The sequence below is a fragment of the Lactuca serriola genome, chromosome 2, assembly GCF_051521515.1.
Source record: "Lactuca serriola cultivar US96UC23 chromosome 2, Lser_US96UC23_V15, whole genome shotgun sequence".
NCBI lineage: Eukaryota > Viridiplantae > Streptophyta > Magnoliopsida > Asterales > Asteraceae > Lactuca > Lactuca serriola.
The window spans coordinates 141,129,309-141,150,831 of NC_136409.1; the positions used below are offsets into that span (position 1 = coordinate 141,129,309).

The 21,523-nt window shown below is 35.7% G+C and overlaps 2 protein-coding genes across 2 annotated transcripts; both read right to left on the reverse strand.

Moving 5' to 3' along the window:
* Positions 1–1,757: 1,757 nt before the first annotated feature.
* Positions 1,758–5,648, reverse strand: ELM1 (fission ELM1-like protein (DUF1022)). Its single transcript, XM_079024739.1, has 10 exons — positions 5,349–5,648; positions 4,271–4,509; positions 4,080–4,176; positions 3,838–3,987; positions 3,011–3,137; positions 2,801–2,913; positions 2,648–2,711; positions 2,455–2,548; positions 2,273–2,381; positions 1,758–2,176 (listed from the first exon to the last, which is right to left on the reverse strand). The coding sequence occupies exons 1-10, from the start codon at positions 5,532–5,534 to the stop codon at positions 2,075–2,077; spliced, it is 1,281 nt and encodes a 426-aa protein (XP_078880865.1). The 5' UTR covers positions 5,535–5,648; the 3' UTR covers positions 1,758–2,074.
* A 2,964-nt stretch (positions 5,649–8,612) lies between these two features.
* Positions 8,613–10,141, reverse strand: LOC145086891 (vesicle-associated membrane protein 714-like). The gene is made up of 4 exons (XM_079024740.1): positions 9,842–10,141; positions 9,141–9,331; positions 8,870–9,033; positions 8,613–8,771 (listed from the first exon to the last, which is right to left on the reverse strand). Exons 1-4 carry the CDS (start codon positions 10,056–10,058, stop codon positions 8,681–8,683), a joined length of 663 nt encoding a protein of 220 aa, XP_078880866.1. The 5' UTR covers positions 10,059–10,141; the 3' UTR covers positions 8,613–8,680.
* Between the last annotated feature and the right edge of the window lie 11,382 nt (positions 10,142–21,523).

A 21,523-nucleotide genomic window follows, 5' to 3' on the forward strand; every position in this document is an offset into this window, starting at 1 on the left:
GGGGGGGTAGGGGGTAGGGGTGGGGGTGGGTGGGTATTTGTGGGTAGGTGTGTGTGTGTGTGTGTTTGTAGGGAGTAAGGTGTGTGTGTGTGGGTGGGGGTGGGTGGGTGGGTGTTTGTGGGTGTGTGTGTGTGTGTGTAGGGGGTGGGGGTGGGGGTGGGTGTTTGGGTGTGTGTGTGTGTGTTTGTGGTGGGTGAGGTGTGTGTGTGTGTGGGGGGGGGGGAGGGTGGGGGTGGGGTGGGTGTTTGTGTGTGTGTGTGTGTGGAGGGGGGGGGGGAGGTAGGTAAAAGTGGGTGGGATGAGAGTATGTGTGTTTATATTTAGAAAAATTTTAGAAATAGAAAAATATGGAAAACAATGATTATTGGTTTTCCAAATTTTTTCAATTTCTTTGTAATTTTAGAAAACGGAAAATTTTCATTTTCCGTGAAAAATTTAGAAAAATAGACGAACTAAACACGTTTTCAAAATTCTCATTTTTCTTGGAAAATTTTTCCGGAAAACGGCCCATTTTTCCGTAACTAAACGCACCCTAAGTTTTCACGTTTTTTCAATTTTGACACTAAGTTTAATTTTTCTTTCAATTTTGACACTATGTTTTTTTGTTCCAAATCGAACATAATTTTTTCATTTTTGTTCAATGTTGAGAATTTTCTATTTGAAACCGTATAAATATTTTTTAATACATTTAAACCGCATAAATGTTTTTTTCAATTAAAACCCATAGTTTTGTATAAATAAAAGTTTTTTTTTTACATTCAAACCATAATTTTACGTATAAATATGTATTAGTTATATAAAAACCGTATTTTATATTAAATACGCAACTTTAAAATGAGTTTAGAGGTTTAGAGACGTGTAACCGATCAAAACTCGGATGTCAAGTTTGCAACCTATGAAATTTTTATGGTTAGTTTGATTCTCATGATACAACTAATACATATTTATTAATTTTGCTTTGAAAAAAAACCCTTGTATTTAAATATAACCTGCTAGATTTATACATATTTATACATTTTGCTTTGAATTGAAAAAAAACTTATAAATGTAATGACATAATTTAGAAAAACAAAACACAGTGTCAAAATCAAAATTTTGATAAACTTAATGACTGTATTGCAATTTAAGAAAAATGGTTACCGGAAAGACAATGAGAACCCGTCATTAGTGATTTTATTACAATTTGCCCTTAAAAATATACTATTATTTAGTCAAAAAAAAAATTAGTCAAAAAAAACCCCAAGACCTTGTCTTTGACTATTAATATATAATTATATATTAAATCTAAGACTTTTTCTAGTTTAATATCACCAGCCCAACACCATAACCCAAACTCAAAATGTTTAAACCATTATTAGTTCATTTGATAACATGAGTGGAATGTTTCCTCTTTTTCCCTAGGTAGGACAAGTAACACATATCGAATTGTATAACAAAGTTCCAAGAAATTCAAATAATTCAATTCGACAATTATGATTTATCTGAATCTTGAGATCGACCCTAAACAAAATGAATAAAGAAGCTTAAAGCCTTAACACGGTGACATGGCCACATGAGTGTTACGTGAATCCTAAATTTTGAATTTTTACAAACATTAAATCTTATTTTGGAAGATAAGTAATGTTGGGAATTTATCTTAAAACTTGTTTTTTTTACTATATCAAAATCATTGATGGAGTGACTAGCTTTGTAGTTTGCATATTCTTATGTGGCAAAAGTTATAATACATATACATACTCCTATACATGTATAAAATATAAGTACAAAGAAAAATTAATATACAATATATGTAAAATATAATGAATATGTCAATCTTCTCTCCCTCGAGGTTTTCATTTCACAATTGTTTGAATGATGATTGCTGCCCCCGTCTTTTATTATTAATTCCCATTTCACAATGAACACAAATGACCAATCTGTCCCTCAAGGTTTTCTTTTCACACTAAAGCTATAAAATATAAATGCCGGTTTATACACACAAACCTCCTTGTCCGTATCAAAAACTATATGTATGTATCTATAATCCCCCACAAACCATGGGAAAAGGGCAAAAAAGTAATTTCAGACAAAAATCTTACGGCCTTAATCTCCACCCCCTTTCAGCAAGTGCTTCATGTACTCGATTTGCAGCCTCTGTAGTGTCATTTAAAGGCGGGTAACTCCAGCTTTCCGACATCTACAAAAAAAATTTATATAAATATTTTTTTTAGAAATTAAAAAAAAAAAATTGTCGCTAAAATATCAAGAAGATGAAAATAGCAAACCAACTTACATCCTCAAGACCTGTAAATGGCCTAACAAGACCTCTTTCTTTTAAAGTTTTATGAAATTCTCCAAATTTCCATTTACATCGATCAGCTCCAATCACATATACAGGTTTTCTATATAAAAAAAAAAAAGGAAATTAAGTAGGATGAATGGTTGACTTTTTGACTTTTTGGTTAAATGCTTTACCCAGTGCTGCAGGCTTCACTCAACATGCTGATTGAATCTGCTGAGACAATGAATGCATCTGCCCATGCTAAATGTCCCATGTGTGGATTTGGTTCTGAATTTATAAAATTAAAAATAAATAAATAAGGAAAATAATAGTGAAAAAGATTGGAGTTTAATCATGAGGATGTTTTTTAAAAGTTGGATTAATTACCTTCGTTATCCCATATATAGATTTTTGGAAATTCTGCGAGTTCTTTTCTCACATAAGTTGCAATCTGTTGATATATTTGTAGTAGGAATGATTAATAATATATAAATATTTATTTTTAAAAAATAAGTATTCAGAATAAAATAAATTATATACCTTATCTGGAGTTCTTCTTGAAAAAGAAATTCTTACACTCCCACAGGTGTCAAGAACACCCTTCAAATGGGTAGTTAGCTGCTTTGCAAGGTCTGTACTATATCTACATCGGCCTTTTTTTATAGAAAGTAGAAATAAACAAAGGCGCATAAAGAAATATAAGATAATATTTAAAATTTAATAAAAACAGGATTAAGTAATAATAATTACTTGTGGGCCCCCCAATGTTGACCACGATTAAGGGTTTTGGTAAAGGTGCAAACTCATCATGCCAAGCAATAGCTGCACTGCGAAGTGCAGCAGAATCAACTTGATGCAGTGAACCCAATGTAAGTACCTGACAGAAGGGCAAAATGGTCATTTACTCATATTCAAACAGTTCATTCGCACCAAAAAGAGAACAGACTATAGTGTATATTTATCTATTCAGCACTGATTCTAGAGTCTAGACAGACATAATTTACAACAGCTGTCAAATACAGTCATTCGTTATTCAGCATTTTTTTTATAAATAAAAGGGTAAAATGGTCATTTACTCACAGTTCATTCTTACCAAAAAAGAAACAGGCTTGTGTAATGTATACAACACTTACTGCAAACAGACATCATTTACCCATTCTGAACTTACTCTAAAAATATTAAATAAACACTCATTTGTTAACTGTTGTTATTCAGCATTGCTTCTAAACAAAAGGGTAAAATGGTCATTTAATCACAAAAACAAAGACTTTTATGTATACAGCACATACTACAGACAGACATCATTTACCCATTCAGAACTTACCCTAGACAGATCAAATAAACAGTCAATTGTTATTCAGCATTGCTTCTAAACAAAAGGGTAAAATGGTCATTTACTCACAGTTCATTCAGACCAAAAAAGAAAGACTATGTATACAGCAGATACTACAGACAGACATCATTTACCCATCCAGAACTTACTAAAGACAGATCAAATAAACAGTCATTTGTTATTCAACCTTGTTTCTAAACAAAAGGGTAAAATGGTCATTTACTCGGATTAAGACATTACATACCACGTTCTTAGTAGGGGGCTCATCAGGAGTCATATACTTGCGAAGAAACTTAGGAACCTGCTCTTGTGCATGAGGGGTAAGAGCGTAATAATCATGTTGAGGAGCAACCACCAAGTCAAACCTACTCACTTGTCTTCTTGGATGTTGAATCTGAAACCCAATTACCAAATGTTAAAAAGATTCAATTAAAAATGTTTATTTCACTGATTAATGTAAGGAGAAAAGGGTTCGAGTTGACTCACCTGAACAACAAACACATTTTCAGATGCTAATCTTTTTATAGAGCTAGCAATTGATATGGTGTCTCTACCACATGCAACCACCAATAAAGGCCCATCCCTAACCAAAAAAAAAAGATTAATGATAAAAGAAATGCAAAATTTAGTTACAAGTATTGAGTATTGACTTAACATCAGCTTCAAGAAAGGCTTACTTGTCAGCAGTTCCTCTTGCCATTGTTACTATTGACTTAACATCAGCTTCAAGTATAGATGATAAGCCTACATTTCCACCATTTTCTGAGGTCAAAGATTTGACTTTACTCCCTTTAGTTGTAAATAGAACTTGTGAATAGCTGTAAATCAGTCTGATGATGTAATATATCTGTTTATGGACAGAAACTGGAAGCCAGTGTAGATATTCATTGATTCCTCCACTTGGCCTAGTAACACGCTGCATGTGTTGACACAAGAACAATAACAGATTAAAAAAATATGTAAAGTTTTTGACAAGATTGCCCTTTCTTCAAAAGAGCCACATTGTATTCTCTTTTCAGTTATATTAGGATAACACACATCACCTATAAATTATAATGAACAATCTTGCTACCATTTTTAGAATCAAAAGAGGGGCATCAAGAAAGCATTTATCCACCTAAGTTTTTTCAACATTCCTTCATCATATGGATAAACAGAAAATCATGTTCTATAAGAGTGTTGTTCAAGTTATAGTTATTACAGGTAAATCTAAATCAATCAAATCACAATCATATTGCTCCATCAGTCCCAAGAAGAAGAAGAAGAAGAAGAAGAAGAAGAAGAAGAAGAAGAAGCAGAAGACAAATCGTTGGTATCCAAATGAAAATTTGATATCAGCTTAGGATCTACTCATCTACCGGTGTGAAATATCACATGAACCCTAACTGATTCCTCATTAAAGGCAGACAACAAATCTAACAGCAGCGCCTTCCAATTGCAGCCTTTCAATAGAGATTGATGCTGTTAATCTGTTATCAATTTGTTTTTGATGTTAAAGGATTCATCCTAACTTGCCAATTAGCTCATTTGAGATGAGAACTCGAGGTGAATTAAGAAAGGGAGAGAGTTTCGTTCCATAACCTAAATTCTCTACTCAAATAACACTATACCTAATAATATCATTGTTGAAGTGCACTAAAACATCTGTTTAAGCTACAAACTGGACAAATACGTTTACAGCTTCATTTCTTCAGAAAATTAAAACGAAAAATCAAACAGAATTGCAAAACTGCAAGACAAAAAACCAGAACTTACATATAGAGTTTGTTTTTCCGACAATCCAAGGGCTCTAACTAAACCAATGCTCTGATTCTCCGACGCCGGGAAACCGTTACCGATAATAACAGCCCGCTTGACGACACCGTAAACCCCGCCTTCAAAGATGTCCGGTACGCCTCTCGGTGGACTACCCGGCGGTTCCGGAAGCCTAATTGGCTTCATCTGCGTATCTTTTACGCTCCAAATTGATCGTGTGCTTTGACTTCAAATCCGTGATATACAAGATGCTGAATCTGAAGTATTGAAGAATGGTGGCGGAGGAAGTTTGCTATTTGTAAACGACAAGGCACTTGCGACTCAGTGTATTTATCTAATGAGTTGGCGAGTCATGACTCAGCTGTGAGATGACGAGTTCTGATTTGTTAAACTTTACAGAAACAGCAACATACTTTGTTTGATGTCATAGTTTAGCCACATAACTTCTCTTTTCGAAGAAAAAAACCCCCAAAATGTTTTATATTGACCTTGACATATTTAAGGCCAAATTCTATAAAAATTATTGTCTTAAAAAAAATCTAATTTATTTACTGGAAGTTTGTTTATTTTTTCAAAAAAAAAAAAAAAAAAAAAAAAAAAAAACTGCTGAATATCTTTCTAGTTAAAGTATTTTTATTTAAAAAAAAAGAAGTAAAAGTTTTAATGGTTAATCATTAAAAAGAATTTCTTCAAATGGTTAAACTAACAAATTCCAAATTATAGTGTTTTATAAAATTCAAAATTTTATGAACATTAGTTTATATGGTTAAATTAGGGGAAAAAAATCAATAGATAAACCGGATAAAACCAAAATACAATGTTTTTTATGAAATTTAGTCGGCTAACAAAATTTTAGGATAAATCATTTTATTACATAAAATTTCTACATTTAGTATAAAGTTATTAAAATATTGCAATCATTATTAAAGAACAACTTTTATTGTCAAGATATATTAAAATCAACCTACAAAGTTTCTAGATATATTTTTGAAAAACAAATTTAAGATAAATCTATTTTTTGGTGTTCTCCTTACATGTTTTAGTTTGGGTAAGGTAGATGATGATCAATAACATTTATCATTATTTTGTTAATCCCTGGAATTTTTATAATTTAAATTATCCAAAATCCTACTATTTTTGTCTCATCGTGAATATATAGATTTCGACCAAGCAATGTTCTTATGATAATTTTTTTTTTGAACGGCGGAAATTTTATTAAAAAACTAACAAGAAGGTAGAAAAAAAAATTTACATAAATAAAGTAGCAGAAATTTGATTATGTAGCCAAGAAGACCATCCAAACTTTGTTTTCCTACACATATTAGAAATCGAAAAAAATGCCCTACGAACAATACCATAAAAAATGTTCACTTTCCTAGGAAGAGTCTTGCCAAAAACCATATTATTACGGAATTTCCACAAATATCAAAAAGTAGTAAAAATCATCGCTTCAAACACCTTCCGTTGACCATCCCAAAGGAATCGAATCTGACCAAGAAATAAGAGATTGCACTGTAATCTGAGTTGGAGTCTAAACACCCCACCAAATAAGAGATTGCACTGTAATCTGAATTGGATTCCCAAATATCAATCAACTCACTACATTTAGAAAAAAGATGGTCAACCGTCTCAATATTACGATTACACACAGGACACAAGATGGAGTCCACCATGATTCCTCTTTGAGAAAGTCTCTCTCGGGTAGGGATACCATGTAACCAAATTCTCCAAATAAGAATATTGATTTTGATGGGAATCCAATTATTCCATCGAGTCTCTGCCCCTCCCGAAAACAACATACCACCATCTAGAAAGGATGTAGCAGACGAAACCGGAAAAATATCTGAAACATCAAGGACCCAACCCTATCTATCCGGACGCGACTCCAACTAAAGGGCCTACATCATGGAAATAAATTTATCGCATTGTGTCTGCTCAACCAATGTGAACCCGATCTCTAACTATACAATAATGATGGTTATTCATGGCATAAATTCTATGGAAAATAAGTGATAGGGGTGAATCTCCCAACCACACATCATGTCAAAACGAAGTAAATCGCCCATCTTCGACTCTGAAAGGACACAGGCTAAAGATCAAGACCTTTTATCCCGAAGCTGACCCATCATACGAAAAATACCATTCTAAGGACTAGTATAAAATCTCTTGGGTATCAAAGATCTAAAACCACCATCTGTACCATAAATAGACTTGATCAAACGAACCCATAGTAAATTGAGGAAATGATAAAATCGCCACCACCACCAAAAAATCATAGCTCTATTATAAGATAACAAACTGCCAACACCTAACTCACCCTCTCCTCTAGACACAAGGACTCTATCCCATCGAACCCAAGCATACTACTATCTCTTATGATAATTGATAAGAGTTATTAATATAAAATATATTATTTATAAACCGTAATATTCATAAAGATTTTGCTTCTGTCTCTTGGTTTTGAAATAGCATTGTTAGTGTATTTCATGCAACTAAGACGGTTGCCTAGTATAGGAGTGGATCATTTTATCATCTTGTAATGTCAAGAACCTTGAATTTTATTATCCTTGTTAAAAATCAACTTTCATCGACCAAATTTGACATAGGGTTGAAGAATTTATACTAGTTTATCAATTTTGACCTAAAGTATGTTCAATTTCATGTGTCATTTTCATGTGTATATAAAAAGAGTCTTTGTAATGAATTACGTACTATTTTGTTACCTTTTACCTTATGATTTGGAAATTCAAAGCATTTTGATCCATGTCTACGGTTCTTCATGAGTTGTAAATTGTTTACATTGTGTTGTTTCATAAATTATATGTCTTATAAAACTGTTAATGATTTTCTTTTGCAAAAAGATAGTTAATTAAAAATTATTTTATATAAAATGTCAAATATAAAACTTTAGGATTTAGACAAAATATTCCATACATTTTTACACAAATGAGGGAGGATTCAAATAAAAACCCCATGACTTTACCAAAGGAATCCAAAACTTGAATTCCTTCACCAATGAGATTAGCTGAACTCCAACGGAATTCAACTCCGTGTGAATTTGCAACCAAACACCACACTGGAATGGAATTGAATTCCAATTCCGCCCAAACAAACTACAATATCAAATTTAAGACGCAAAAAACTACAAGTATATTTATATAATTTACACAGGAAATAACAAGTGCTTTTAGTGTCAAATACACAACCTGAACAAAGCAAAAGCTTTACCCACCCCACCCCACCCCCACCCCCACCCCACCCCACCCCCCAACTCACATAACAAACAATAAACCAATGAAGAGTAATCTATCACATACCTCAAGACAAACAAGTTAAGATCTGCATGAAGGCAAAGTAAGGCCTCCACAACAAGCTGCAACTATTATATACAATAATAGAAATATCAACCCTGTCAATAAAGCCCTGAAATTTATCCCAATAGAACTGATAAGTCCAACTGATTTATACATTATAAACATTGATTAATAATGATATAGTAATATTTATAGTTATATACTTACAGTAGTTTGAAATTTTTCATCCAAAGAGCTCTACGAAGTCTCTTTGATTGTTTCTTGAAATGAAAGGCACTATCTTGCATTGTTGCAGTTTTATCAACAAGAAGCTCGATTCTATCACCTCTCTCTAATATCTTCTCAATGTTATCCACCATAATCGTGCGTACCTGAATAAAGGAATGTAATTGATTTAATTATTGGTATTAAGTTTTGTGAATTACTTGAGGTGAAAGAAGTTTTGTATTGTGTCTTGGAATTTAGATAGAATACTTGCCTCACCAACTTCACTTCTAACACGGGTGAGTGTATCTGCACTTGGATTACTTGAGAAAAACTCCATTTGTTGATGTAAAACCCTTGAAAATTCATCGTTCATGGCATATGCAGGAGCATATGGTGCTACTTTCCCATAGTTTTTCAAGAACCTCATTTGAATGTCTTCTAAGTATGAAAATGGGATTCTTCCTGCAAAAATTTCATGTATATGTATTAGTACATATTGTCATATTCAATTACTTTGTGACAACATCAAAGATTTCATACCAAGTGATTATTGATTTGAAAGAAACAGATTGTTGTTCTATAGGATAGGTTTCATAAGAATTTGAATACACTGAACTGTGAATTGAAGTATAAATCTAATTCATGAAATAGCTTCTCAATCGTATCACACGAAATCATAACTAGAAATTCTTCAGTGAGCACAAACAAACTCGTATACTTTCAGGAATTATGGTGAAATTGATGCAAAACTGTTGGTAGGGGCGGATTTCCCTAAATTAAGTATACGCATTTCTTCACGAAATTTCTGTTAATTGAACAGTAGATAAATCATTCAATCAAGTTTGTCTGCTTCCAACACCCTATAATCTACTCATCTTAATACAACGCCAATCTATAACTTGTAAAACAGATCGGTGTGAGTAAAATTGATTGTCGGAGTGTGTGCAAGTAAGAGAAAGGAGAGATACGAACTTCCAAAGGTATCGTTAGCCATACAGAGGAAGATGAACGAGTCAGATCTGAGTATATGGAAGATGTAACGATCCTGAGAAAAACATAGTCTAGATTCAACCTCCGCCGGCAACTTCTCAAGAATCCGGCGAGCAACTGCTCCGGTGTTACCAGATACGGCGCTGAACTCCGCCAGCACCGTCGTGCCCCTCGCTACCAGCGCATACAGAATTGCCATTGATTTCGCCGATAATTTCCTCTCCGCTTACACACTCAAAATTTGGCGATTATCTCTGTCATCGAAGAACCCTCTGTTGGTTGACTCAATTCGAGAAAATAAATTATGTTTTATTCTTTTTATCACCATAAACTTTCAAATCTTTTCAAAACGGTCACAAAAGTTTAATATTTTCTACTTAAGACCACAATCCAGTTTTTGGTAACTTTTTAACCACATGTAACGATTATGATATTAATGTTACGGAAATCTTCAAAAAAGTCCTATTTTATCCTAATTTACGAATAAGTTCCAAACTAAAATTTGTTTATGAAAAAACATGAATTGTTGTAAAAGTGAAGATTTGATCATTTTTTTTTCCGGTTTACCGGTTTCATTAATGTCATAGTTCCATTAAAGTCTTATTATTTTCCTTTAATTTACGAATAAGTCTCAAACTAAAATTACGTAATGATTTGACAATTTTCTCCCTATAACATACATTGTATCGGTTTCATTGTTAATCTGGACGTCTAGTCATTAAATGAGTTAATGAGATGGATACGATGAGTTATATAATGATATGTTTACTGTAAAACTTGATAGTCATCTCATCAGCCCGTTTATGACTATGTGTTCAGGTCAGCAATGAATCCGGTAAAATGTGTGTTTCCGGAAAGAAAGAAAAAAAAAAAGCGAAAAATGAGTTGATAAGATGGATATTATGGGTTACATAAGATTAGATAGGTAATTTGAAATTTCTTATAAACTTCAAAATTGATGAAATTGTTGCTAGTTTATGTAATTATTGCAGTCTTCGTTAGATGCATTTTATATTCCATAGAATATACAATGTAGCACGATATCAAATTTTATAGTAGACATGACATTATATAACTCAACATATTCATCTCATCAGGTCATTTAATGACTAGATGTCCATATTAACAATGAAATCGGTAAAACATATGTTACAGAGCGAAAATGGTCAACTCATCATTTAATTTTAGTTTGGGACTTATTCGTAAATTAGGGTAAAATAATGGGACTTTAATGGAACCAGGTCAACAATGAAACAGATAAACCGGAAAAAAAAAACGTCAAACCGTCATTTTTACCGATAATTCATGTTTTTTCATAAATAAATTTTAGTTTAGAACTTATTCATAAATTTGTTTAAAATATTAAGACTTTACTAGAGATTTCTCTTCATGTTAAAATAATTAGATTTTGAGAAATATATAATAACTTGTAAAAGAACATATGGTCAATGGTAAGTCATGCTAATTATGTGGACAAAACATGTCAATGGAAAGTCATGCTAATTATACAGACAAAACATGTCATGATCATGAAAGGCAACAAAAGCATATTAGTCGTCATATAAACATATTCATTGCAAGATAAACATGCCAAAATATCTTATCAACCACTTCTTCATGTATAGAACTTTTATAAAACATATGTTATTATTTTTTACTTTTGATTAATGAATTAAAAGTTTTTCTATCTATTTGTAATTTTTACATATCATTAATTACTCTCTAACTAAGTTTTTAACATGTTGTGTTTTTGGTGTTGATATGTCTGTTAGGAATTAAACTAAGTTTTTAACATGTTGTGACTGGGATGTCGATGATCACAAAACAAGGTGTGAATAACCATGAAAATTACTTGGTACCCTTAAGTGTTTACCCCTCAATCGATGTGTCGGTTAACCACACACGCTTCATCGATACTATGATAAACATTAAGTTACCCTTTGTCTACCTTGTTAAATACGAGTTAGTGTGCCGGTTAACCACACACGCTCCACTAACCGACTTAAACAAAGTGCAAAGTGTAATTTCATAGATTAGCACTTTATTCACATTTTCCTAAGTAACTAAGATTGGGTATTTATAAAAGGTTTAGTTACTTGGTATTTATCATTAATACTTTTAATGAAGGGAGAATTTATAGTCTTTGTCCTGCCCGTTCGGCTAAAGACCCTCCACCAGTCAAGGAAGCGGTGGGTGAGAGTGGACACCCATTAAACTGTCATTTTATAGGCAGTAGTCTTATACCCCCCTTATAGACCGGCTTCGTGAATGAGGCCTACTAACGGTAAGATTGACTTGCTCTTATACATACATACATACATACATACATATATATATATATATTATTAACTTATAATATTATAAAGTATAAGGGCTGGATTTTAACTCTTAAAATTCTAAGGGCTAAACTTGGAATTAAAGTATTCATAAGAGAAAATTTTTTCAAATTCCAAAACTTGAGGAAAAGTTTTGAAAATATTCAAAACTAATTAATTCCATAACTTATGTGTTTAAAGTAGTTATAATTAAAAACTCTTCAAGTTCCATAACTTGAGGACAAGTTATGGAAGACTTTAAACTATTAAAGAATGTAATTCTTCTTCTTTGTAACTTATGGAACTAATTAAGGTTACATATTTTAATGATTTAATGAAGTGACTCTTGAACCTCCATAACTTGAGTACAAGTTATGGAGTCATTGTCACACCCCAAAACCAAGAACGGCGGAAACGTTCTGGGGCGGAGGACGTCATGTACAGTATCACAACAATGAAAAGTAGTAAACAAGCAATAACATCATCCATTGCATTAATAATATAATTATTATACATGTGTTCTGTCAAATTTTGATAAACACTAAAGCATAAATCAAAATGAAAGATGAGTCTTGAACAAGCTCCATCTTCCTTTCTCCTTGCATGGGTACCTGTCTATGATAACCTGAGGATACAAGTAATTTTGAAAGCGAGTATCAGCTTTGAAGTTGGTGAGATCATAAGTATTTTAGTGTCTTAATTTGTATGTAAGTATTTGTATGTAAGAATTTGTATATGAACTGTAGGTATGAAGATGTTCGTAAAACAACTGTAAACGTTTGAAAAACCTAGAAATCCCTATGATTCCTACTTTATATAAAGAGGTCTTCTACCAAGACTTAACTGTTCTCAATGTAGTCTTCTACCAAGACGTAATTGTTCTATATGTTCGTTTCTTGTAAGAGTGTGTAATTTTCCCAAGTGTAACTATTATTAACAAAATATAGTTTTTACATTTATAGTTTAAGTGAAAAGATCACTAAATATATGTACAGGGAAAATTAATGTAGTACTAAAACGTAGCTCTATAAGAACTACTGCTGTACTAACTACCTTAAACCGGATTTATATTAAGGCATCATGTGATTAATTGCACCATACTATCGACTGGTAACAACGACATACGAATGGTCGTAATAACGGAATGACGTTTGGCACCCGCAGACCTGCAGGTCCGGCTGTAGCTAGCAGCAAGGTGTAGGATAGTCAATCCAGTATAGATCTATACGCAAACTCACGCTCTCCCTCCAAGAGAATTTTGGCTACAACTCGGGCCATGACATTTAAGGCATGCTCCGATACAGTGGATCACAATTATTAACGTATTCATGTAAGTGTAATGTAATGAATTGTTCTAGCTGTAATGTACGTGCTCTCTACCTAGCAAGTATAGTAATGTAATCGTTCTAGTATCGTTGTATATGTTCTCTTTCTAGTATAGTTGTATATGTTCTTCTAGTAGTAAGTATTGACTCATGAATGAACTGACTCATAGTATGATATCGCGTTCTAGTATCTTCCTAAACTACCCATATGGTAGTTTACTAGTAGTCTAACTGGTACGTATGGACATGGATGTGTACCCTTGCTACCCAAGGGCATGGGATGAACTGGAAGGACCTTTTATGACTATATATGTACACATGATATATAACTAATATTTAAACGACTTTCGGACGAGTACCCGATATCCCACCAGACCACATCTCAAGCGCGAAAAGGAAATAGGGTGGATAGCCTTCCTAAGTCTTTTAAACATTTCTTATATAACTATACATATAGAGGCATGCAATTTATAATATAAAAGCATAAATAAGTTTTGTAAAACATTTGAACATAAATATTATTTTAAGAAAAGATCGACTTGATGTCAATCTATAAAACAGTTTGAAGGCATAAGTTTGATAAAACAGTTTAAGTATAAAGAAACATTTGTTTGAAACACAATTGTAAATACGTTTGAAATGTAATATACAGAGTAAAATGTACAGTGTAGTAAGGAGTTTAAAACATATAAAATGTTTATAAAAATCATTTGAAGGAACTGTTTGGTAAAACGGCTAATGAGTAGCCAAATCATTTGAATGTTGTATATTAATCATATGTGATTGATATAATAACTAGCATAATTCTACTTATTAATCACATGTGATTGATATAATAACTAGCATGATTCTACTTGTATCCCCCCCCCCCCTCCATAAAACATTTAAAAATAGTTTAAAACATTAGTAAGTGACTGGAATTGAACGGACTGTTATCGTAAGGAAGGATCGGACAAGTGCTTGGTGTCAAGTGAAGACTTTAGACACACACAATGATCCTAATTACATATGAAGACATATGTATATAAATAATTAGTGATTAAAACACTAGTTATACAATTATAAACATTTAAACGCTAGGAAAACACTTTTGGTGAAGTGCTAGGAGGCTAATAGGTTGCAACAAAGGAGAGCAATGCCTCCAATGGAAGTTTATGGTCAAATGACCATATGTCTTGGAGTTTACGGCCCAGGGGAGTAAACTCCTGGCCGTAAACTCTCAACAAAGCCCCTAAATTAAGTCTAACAATTATACAACTCATGTGGTGAATTGTTTCAAGGCTAAATCAAGTGTTTGGGTACCATATTAACTCCTTTAAGGAGTTTACGGCCCTGGGACCATATTCCCTTGGAGTTTACGGCCGTAAACTCCCTTGGGAGGGTGGTTATGGTGTTTTCAAGTCTCAAACATTTCAAGGTAATGATCTATGTTGGGTTCTAGGCATAAGGAAGGAGTTACGGTGTCATTTGACCCCTTTATCGGTGTTTACGGCCCAAGAGCTTGTCTTGGCCGTAAACTCCTCAATACATGTGTTTCCTTATGTTTTCTAGGCTATAAACACTTTAGGGTACATGTCTAAAATAAAGTCTAAGCCTTGGGTGCCTTAAAAACACCATTTAGAGCATGTTCTTTGGAGTTTACGGCCTAAGATATTCTTGGGCCATGAACTCCCAAACTTGGGTGATTCTAGCTTGATTTCATGTTCCTAATACACTCCTATACAAGTCCAAGGCAGTAGTACATCACGGAGGACAATCTAGGCTTGGTTTCGGGAGTTTACCGCCCAAGAACACCTTGGGGAGTAAACTCCTAAATCGGATGATTTAGCTATGTAATCTATGTTATGAACACAATTAAAGCTTTCTAACACTACTAGAAAGAGTTACTCACAATTTGGGATAAAAACCCGAAGATCCGTGAGAGAGAATTTTGACTTTTCTCTAAATGGAATTCAACAAATGAACCAATTTGGTTCAGAATTCTATTTATAGTCCTGAGATATTTTTTTTTGGCAGAAAATATTTTTATTCCTGGAACGAACTCTAATGTCCTAGAGTCTTGGAATAACAGTGTTGCACAAAACCCTAGTGCATCCACTCTCCTAATATCTCCTTAAGTGTAAAATCCTGAAAACTGCCAAACTTATACTCGAAATTTGAGTTTTCACTGTAACTGTTCTACATCTATTGGCTTGATATGGTTTGTTCAGAATGGAAATTTCGGGTTGTCACAGTCATAAAACCATTTAATAAGGATAAGACTCTTCATTTTGTAACCATTGCCAACTTTTATGAGTTTTAAGAAACTTTAATATGACTTTTCATGTAACTTGAGGACAAGTTACACAAACACATTTTAGAATCAATTCTTAGATTAAAATGGATCAAAGACACATAATCAATCAACCTTTTTCTATTAATCTAAGCAACTCATATGAACAAGATAATTGGAATCAAACTTTTTCATGTAATTAGCATAACACTTAAACTAATACAAAACATGAATCTATTGACAGTTATCTTTGAAATTGGATTATTATGAACATTACCACATCAAAAATAAGTTTATAAGTCCAAAAATAGCTTAGGGTAATGTTCCAAGTCCAATTCCAGCCAAAACAGTCGAATATATGCTGTCCGGGGGTCCAACTCGTTGAGTGCATGAACAAACTCGACGAGTTGGATGCTTTTTGCCTTGGACTCGGCGAGTCTGCTATGTAGACAACACCAAAATTCGATTTTTAAGCAGTTTAAGCAAGTATAACAAGAAAACAAGCATAGGCTCTGATACCACTGTTGGGTTTTGAGCATTCTAACACTCCTATGGTGTACATGCAACCCTATAAACCTTGGATCTATGTTTTCTCTATTATACATGCAAATAAGAACTTTCCAAGGCTTTAATCCTAACTAGCATAATATGAGGCAACTATACTACAAAGACTAGTTAGATGACATACCTTTTGGTGTAGCTTGATGTCTTCAAGCTTTAAGAGCTTAGCCCCAATAGTGTGGAAGCCTCAAGTGGAATCACAAATCACCAAAACACCTTGGAAGAACTTGATAGAATATGTATGCACACTAAAATCGGCCCACTCTTATTTCCATATACTAGTGCCAATTTTGTTAGCCAAGGACCCCTTTATATATTATGGAGGATTAGTGTTACATCCATGTAAACCCTAATACCCATGACCTTTCATTTACATAGGATCCATGGGTTAAAAGCTCCATGGACTATCCATGATAGCTTAGCCCAACCTAAATGAACTTGGCCCATTCCATATATATAAAATTCCATATTTAATTAGTTCCTTTTAATCACTTAATTAATTCTAAATTAATTCTTGATCAATACTAATTAAATAATATGATTCCATATTAATATATTAGGACTTATAATATATTAATATTAATCATAAATATACTATTCTCAAAAGACTATCCATATAAATTGTGCCGGTGAAGTGCAACCCAAATGGACCATGCCGGGTCCGGTCAAGTACATACCAAATATAGTTATGGACTTAGACATTAATCCAACACGTACGTGCAGCGTACCAAGGAGTACGCGCATCTTATGTTAGCATACTCAAAACCCTAATTTTTAGGGTTTTAGCGATATAAATACCCCATTATGGCTCAAACCCTAGCCTCCTTACTAGTCCCTCACCCTCAAAAAACCCTAATACGCCCTCATACTCCATTGTTGTGTGAGTTTGACCTTTTGAGCTTATTTTGGTGAAGAAATCTTGGGCGAAGAGAAGAGGAGTTGAAGAAGAAGAACTTGACTATCTTGAGCTCAAGGATCTGAAACTATTTCATCTTTTAGCACTTAAAGGGGGTATAAAGCTCCCAACTTTCCTCTTAGAAGCTTAGATCTAGGATTATGGAGCTTTGGACCTTTTTAGGTCCAAAGGATGGATCTTTATCATGCAACTTCGTTTTTGAGCTTAGGATTGCCACCCTTGGAGCTGAAAGCATTCCTTTAGCAGTAAAGTTTCAACCTTTAAGGCCTTTATGTAACCATGCATGAGATCTAGCCATTTCTATGGAGTTAGTTGCTATTATTCTATGTTTGGGCTCATTTGGTGGGTTGCAAGCCACCAAGTGATCGACTTTATGGATCAAGGCATTGAAGAGGACTTGGATCTGTGATTATAGCCTTTGGATTAGGGTATTAAGCACTTAATGGAAAAAGTGACTTAATAGAGAAGTAAGTTGGGTGTACATGCAAGTACGCGCATCGTACACGTCATTTAGCCAGTACGCTTAGCGTATATAGGAGTACGCCCCGCGTACTCAACATGTATGGGTTTGGCGTGTTTTGGGCCTTAGTTTGGCCCATACTTTGGACTTTGGATCTTTGGGCCTTAGTGGGCCATCAAAAGTCAGATAATTTGGGCTAAGAATATGTTTGGGCTTAGGGTAAGGCCTATTAGTGGGAATGAGCTCAATTTAGCAAATTGGGCCATTAGTGGGCCACTAGTGGGCTTGGGAAACCTACCTAGTGTGGATCCTTTTGTAGTATGGTATTGGACCTTAGATATGGACCAAGTAGGACCAAGGGGGTAAAATGGTCATTTTACCCTAAGAAGATTAATTATCAGATTTTGACAAAGTATTATTGTATAGAGTTAGTCGGGGAGTCGTGGGAGCATCCAGTAGAGATTCCTCATGCACAAGTTCAGCATTCAGTTTCAGGGTCAGGTTTGACCCGAGGTTTTATCCGCGAGGTTTATGTTAGTCAGAATGACCAGGTGGAAGACCAACGAAGGTAGGCAGCTGGTGTTGGGATAATTGGTGGGTTTTGGAAGCAGATCACAAGCAGTGGACCATGGCAAACTTCGAGGACGAAGTTTAGTTTATGTGGGGGAGAGTTGTAACACCTAAAATCTGGAAGGCCAAGAAAGGAAAGAAACCCTAATTTTTAGGGGCGACTCGGTGAGTCCAAGGAGGAACTCGGCGAGTCCAAGCGGGATCCGGGTCGAGGAGTAAGTGACCGACTCGGCGAGTCTACCAAGGAGACTCGGCGAGTTTGGTCTGTGCGAGGAAAACCCTAATTCCGGGAGTTGTATCCTATATAAAGGGTGTTATGTCCCTCCCTCAGCCCCTATATCACCCTAGAGAACCTGTAAACCCTATATCTCGTGTGAGCTTCCATCATTTGAGGGAAATAGCTTTGGAGGAAGGAAATTTTGGAAAGGAACTTGAAGATCAAGAAGGTTGCTTCAAAGGAGAGGTGTATATCCGAGATCTACTTCAGTTTGTGTTCATCTTGGAGGTATTAAACTGCCATTTCCCTTATTTGCATCTAGATCTATTTTTGTTATGAGATTTGGGGGTTTTATGGTTGATTGAGACCCAATTCGAGTTAGGGGCTTAGATATGTTGTTGCCACTTCAGATCTAGTGTTGGAATGGTCCAATATGTCATAAAGCATCAGAAGATGAGTAGTTGGTGAAGCCCTTTTGTCCTTAAACCAAACCCTAGTATGTTTTGAGCCTAGATCTCTTTAGTTATACGTAAAGTTTGCAACTTTACGTAGGGATTGAGCTTTGGAAGTATGGATCTATGGTTTGGAGTCCCTGCATGACTCAAAAGTCCTCCGCATGTTTGGAGATCTGAATGGACTCGGGGAGTCCTTTGAGTGGACTCGGCGAGTAGCATGAAGATCTGGAGAAACTCGATGAGTGGGATGAACGGCTCGTCGAGTCGGATGAAGTTGGGTAGGAACTCGGCGAGTTGGATGAACAACTCGGCGAGTCTATTGAAGGTTTTCGTGGACTCGCCGAGTCTGTTCTTGGACTCGGTGAGTCAAGTCGCGAAACCCTAAACCCTTCGAGTTTAGATTCGAATCAGTGAGTCGAATGGAGACTCGGTGAGTTGGACAGGTCAGGACTCGGTAATTGGTAGACTCGGCGAGTCATGGACTGACTCGGCAAGTCGAGTCGCGAATAGAAGGACTCTGAACATATGAACTCGGCGAGTCAATAGGGTGACTTGGTGAGTAGGGTTGACCTGGAAGGTTGACTTTGACCAGGACTTTGATGTTGACCAGAGTTGACTTGGTTGTCTTTTGGGGGTCAATTAGACTCAGTGTTGCTTTGACATTGGTAGCTCGGGGAACAAGTGGAGCAGGAGTTCAGAGAGTTGTCGGGCAGCAGATAGTGGGTTCATCAGCCAGTTCAGCCAGTGCAGGTGAGTTTCCCTTTGTATGAATGGGTCTACGGCCACAATGTCGGTCCATGTAGTTACGAGTAGAAGACCCGGGGGTTAGCCCTAGGCACAGTATGCTAGTATGTTATCCGGGACGAGGTCCAATGATAGAGGGCGGGTGCCCAAGGGATGGTTTATGTGATAGTTTATACTTGTTGTCTGTGTGATACTTGTATGTGCCTGGTAGGGAGGTGAGTGTGGGCGAGGTCCCGTATCTCACCAATAGCAGAGTGTGGATGGTGTTCCACATCTCAGTAGCAGCAGATCAGGGGTGAGGCCCAAGTTAGGGAAGGAGTGAGGGTGGGTTGGGCCCGTACCTCACTATCAGCAGGAGTATGGACGGGGTACCATGACTCATCAGTAGCAGGACAAGGGCGGGGCCCAGAGATAGGCGAGGCCTCAGGACAAGATTCGTTAGTATGTGTTTAGCTTATGTGATGTGATGTGATATGTTTATATGCTATTATATGTTAGTGGGCGAGGCCCTGTGACAGGAGAGGCCTAAGTGAAACAGATCTGTATCCGAGTGGGGCTCGAAGCCAGGCGGGGCCTGGAGCGGCGGGACCGTTGTAGCGGGCGAGGCCCAAGGTAGGGGGCGAGGCCCAGGATAGCGGGCGTGGCCCAGTATGTGCAGTATGTGGTTATGCATGGTATATGGTAGGGTGGGGAACTCACTAAGCTTCGTGCTTACGGTTTTTAGTTTTGGTTTCAGGTACTTCCGGTAGCGGAGGGAAGAGCTCGGGGTGATCGCATGGCACACACCATAGTTTAGACAGCCTGGAATGGTTACTCTGATAACGAACATGTATTTTGGAAACTAGTACTCTGTTTATGTTTTGAGATGATGAATTTGCTTAAAGTAAAGTTTTATTAAAAGAAATTTTTAGTCTTGAATTTTGGGACGTTACAATTTGATACAACATTTGATGTGATGTTTTGAGACACATGATTTATGATTTTATTTATAATAATTTATGAGTTATGGTTTTGTTAATGTTTTAAAAAAGAAATTTTTGGACCGTATTTTGGAGTGTTCCATTTTAGTTAAAAAAGATCCTAAATTAACACGAATTGGAATATCGGTATGAGGAGAATGAGGAAAAACATCACCAGGGGATGATAATTGATATGGTCTGGCCCCAAGTATTGATCATGTTAGTGGAAAGCAGTGCATGGACCCGAGAGTCCTTGCAAACAGATTCAGAGTTTATGGAAGTTCGAGAATAGCAGTTGCTCTACATGGATAATGTAGAGTGAAGTTTAGCTTAGTGGCATGTGCAGGTGCGGTAAGGGTTGTTGAGTGGATTTCCTTGGATAAGGAAAGGGAAGGGTATGTAACTCCGGGGGAAAGTGTTGGTTCACGGAAGTGAAACAGCAGCGTGAATGGATAATTAAGAGCATTTCGATTATGGTTATTGAGTACTGGGATTGTACCAATGTTATGGAAGCACATCCGGGTTGGGTGTCTGTTGAGGTTGCGGAGGGATTTACGGTAGTGTAGAACCAGGGGCGTTCGGAAGGGATGCAAGGAGGGAGCCTTGGATTTTTTGTATGGTTGTGATCAGGAGGTTATGTATGTAGTAGCAATTCATCCTATGGATGTCTGGAAGTATCGTCAAGGTGTCGGGTTTTCCAGCCTGAGGATGTTAGAGCAGGTTCAGCATGCGTATGTGACTGCAGGGGAGAGCTCATAGGAGTTGCTCAGGAGCTAAAGGATGTGCCATCCTGTCAGGTCGGAAAGAAACGAGTTGGTTTCGGAAAGGAAAGTGGGATAAGTCCCAGAAGTGAATTCGATAAAGGATATG